General features: G+C 60.7%; 1 protein-coding gene across 1 annotated transcript; it reads right to left on the bottom strand.

The window, feature by feature from the left end:
• Positions 1 to 125: 125 nt before the first annotated feature.
• On the bottom strand, positions 126 to 694 carry LOC107125382 (5-hydroxytryptamine receptor 7-like; the record flags this gene model as incomplete). Its single annotated transcript, XM_015428812.1, has 1 exon — positions 126 to 694. A coding segment is annotated over one exon (569 nt), but the record flags the coding sequence as incomplete, so codon positions are not given.
• Between the last annotated feature and the right edge of the window lie 67 nt (positions 695 to 761).

Here is a 761-nt window from a genome sequence, read left to right as displayed (position 1 = left end):
CCCGTGAGCCTTCATCCGCCCCTGACCCCTGGGAAAGTTGGCCTAGGCGACCCAAACCTTTGGACTGGCCCGGATGTACCAAGAACCCGCCGTGTCCACCCACCAACTTGCGAGCCCCTCCTTACCTGTCCACGCTGATGACGCAGAGCGTCATGATGGAGGCCGTGCAGCACATGACGTCCATGGCGATGAACACGTTGCAGAAGACCTCTCCGAAGAGCCACTCCCCTCCGACGAGGTCCGTGATGATCACGAAAGGCATGACCGCAAAGGCCACCGACAGGTCGGCGGCCGCCAAGGAGACCACCAGGTAGTTGGAGGGCTGGCGGAGCTTCTTGATGGTGCAGATGGAGATGATGACCAGGCTGTTGCCGGCGATGGTCAGCAAGGTGATGGCGGAGAGGACCGTCCCAATGACCACCTTCTCCGTCTCCCCGTACAACAAGATGTCCTCCCCGCAGTCCGTGGCGTTGGTGGCATTGGGAGGGGCCGAGTCTGGATCCGCTGGCGTGGGAGGTCCGTCAGTCATGAATGGGGCCGGGGTGGACTTGGGGGCGGGATCCCTGGGCTCCGCGTCCTCCACGACGAGAAGGTGCTGCTGCAGAAACCGAATGGGGCCGATCCTGACGAGCATGCTTCGAACGGGCCGCTGTGTGCAGAAGTGGCAGGAGCCTGTCGGATTTTTCAGGGCCAGCTGGAAGAAGAATAAGAATAAGAATCATAGTGTTAGGGGTTGGATCTTGCAGGTCATCTAGTCCAAC

This window comes from Gekko japonicus, unplaced genomic scaffold (genome assembly GCF_001447785.1).
Source record: "Gekko japonicus isolate JY-2015 unplaced genomic scaffold, Gekko_japonicus_V1.1 scaffold57612, whole genome shotgun sequence".
Lineage (NCBI taxonomy): Eukaryota > Metazoa > Chordata > Lepidosauria > Squamata > Gekkonidae > Gekko > Gekko japonicus.
The sequence above is the reverse complement of the archived record's forward strand: the minus strand, read 5'-3'. Positions and strand labels throughout refer to the sequence as shown.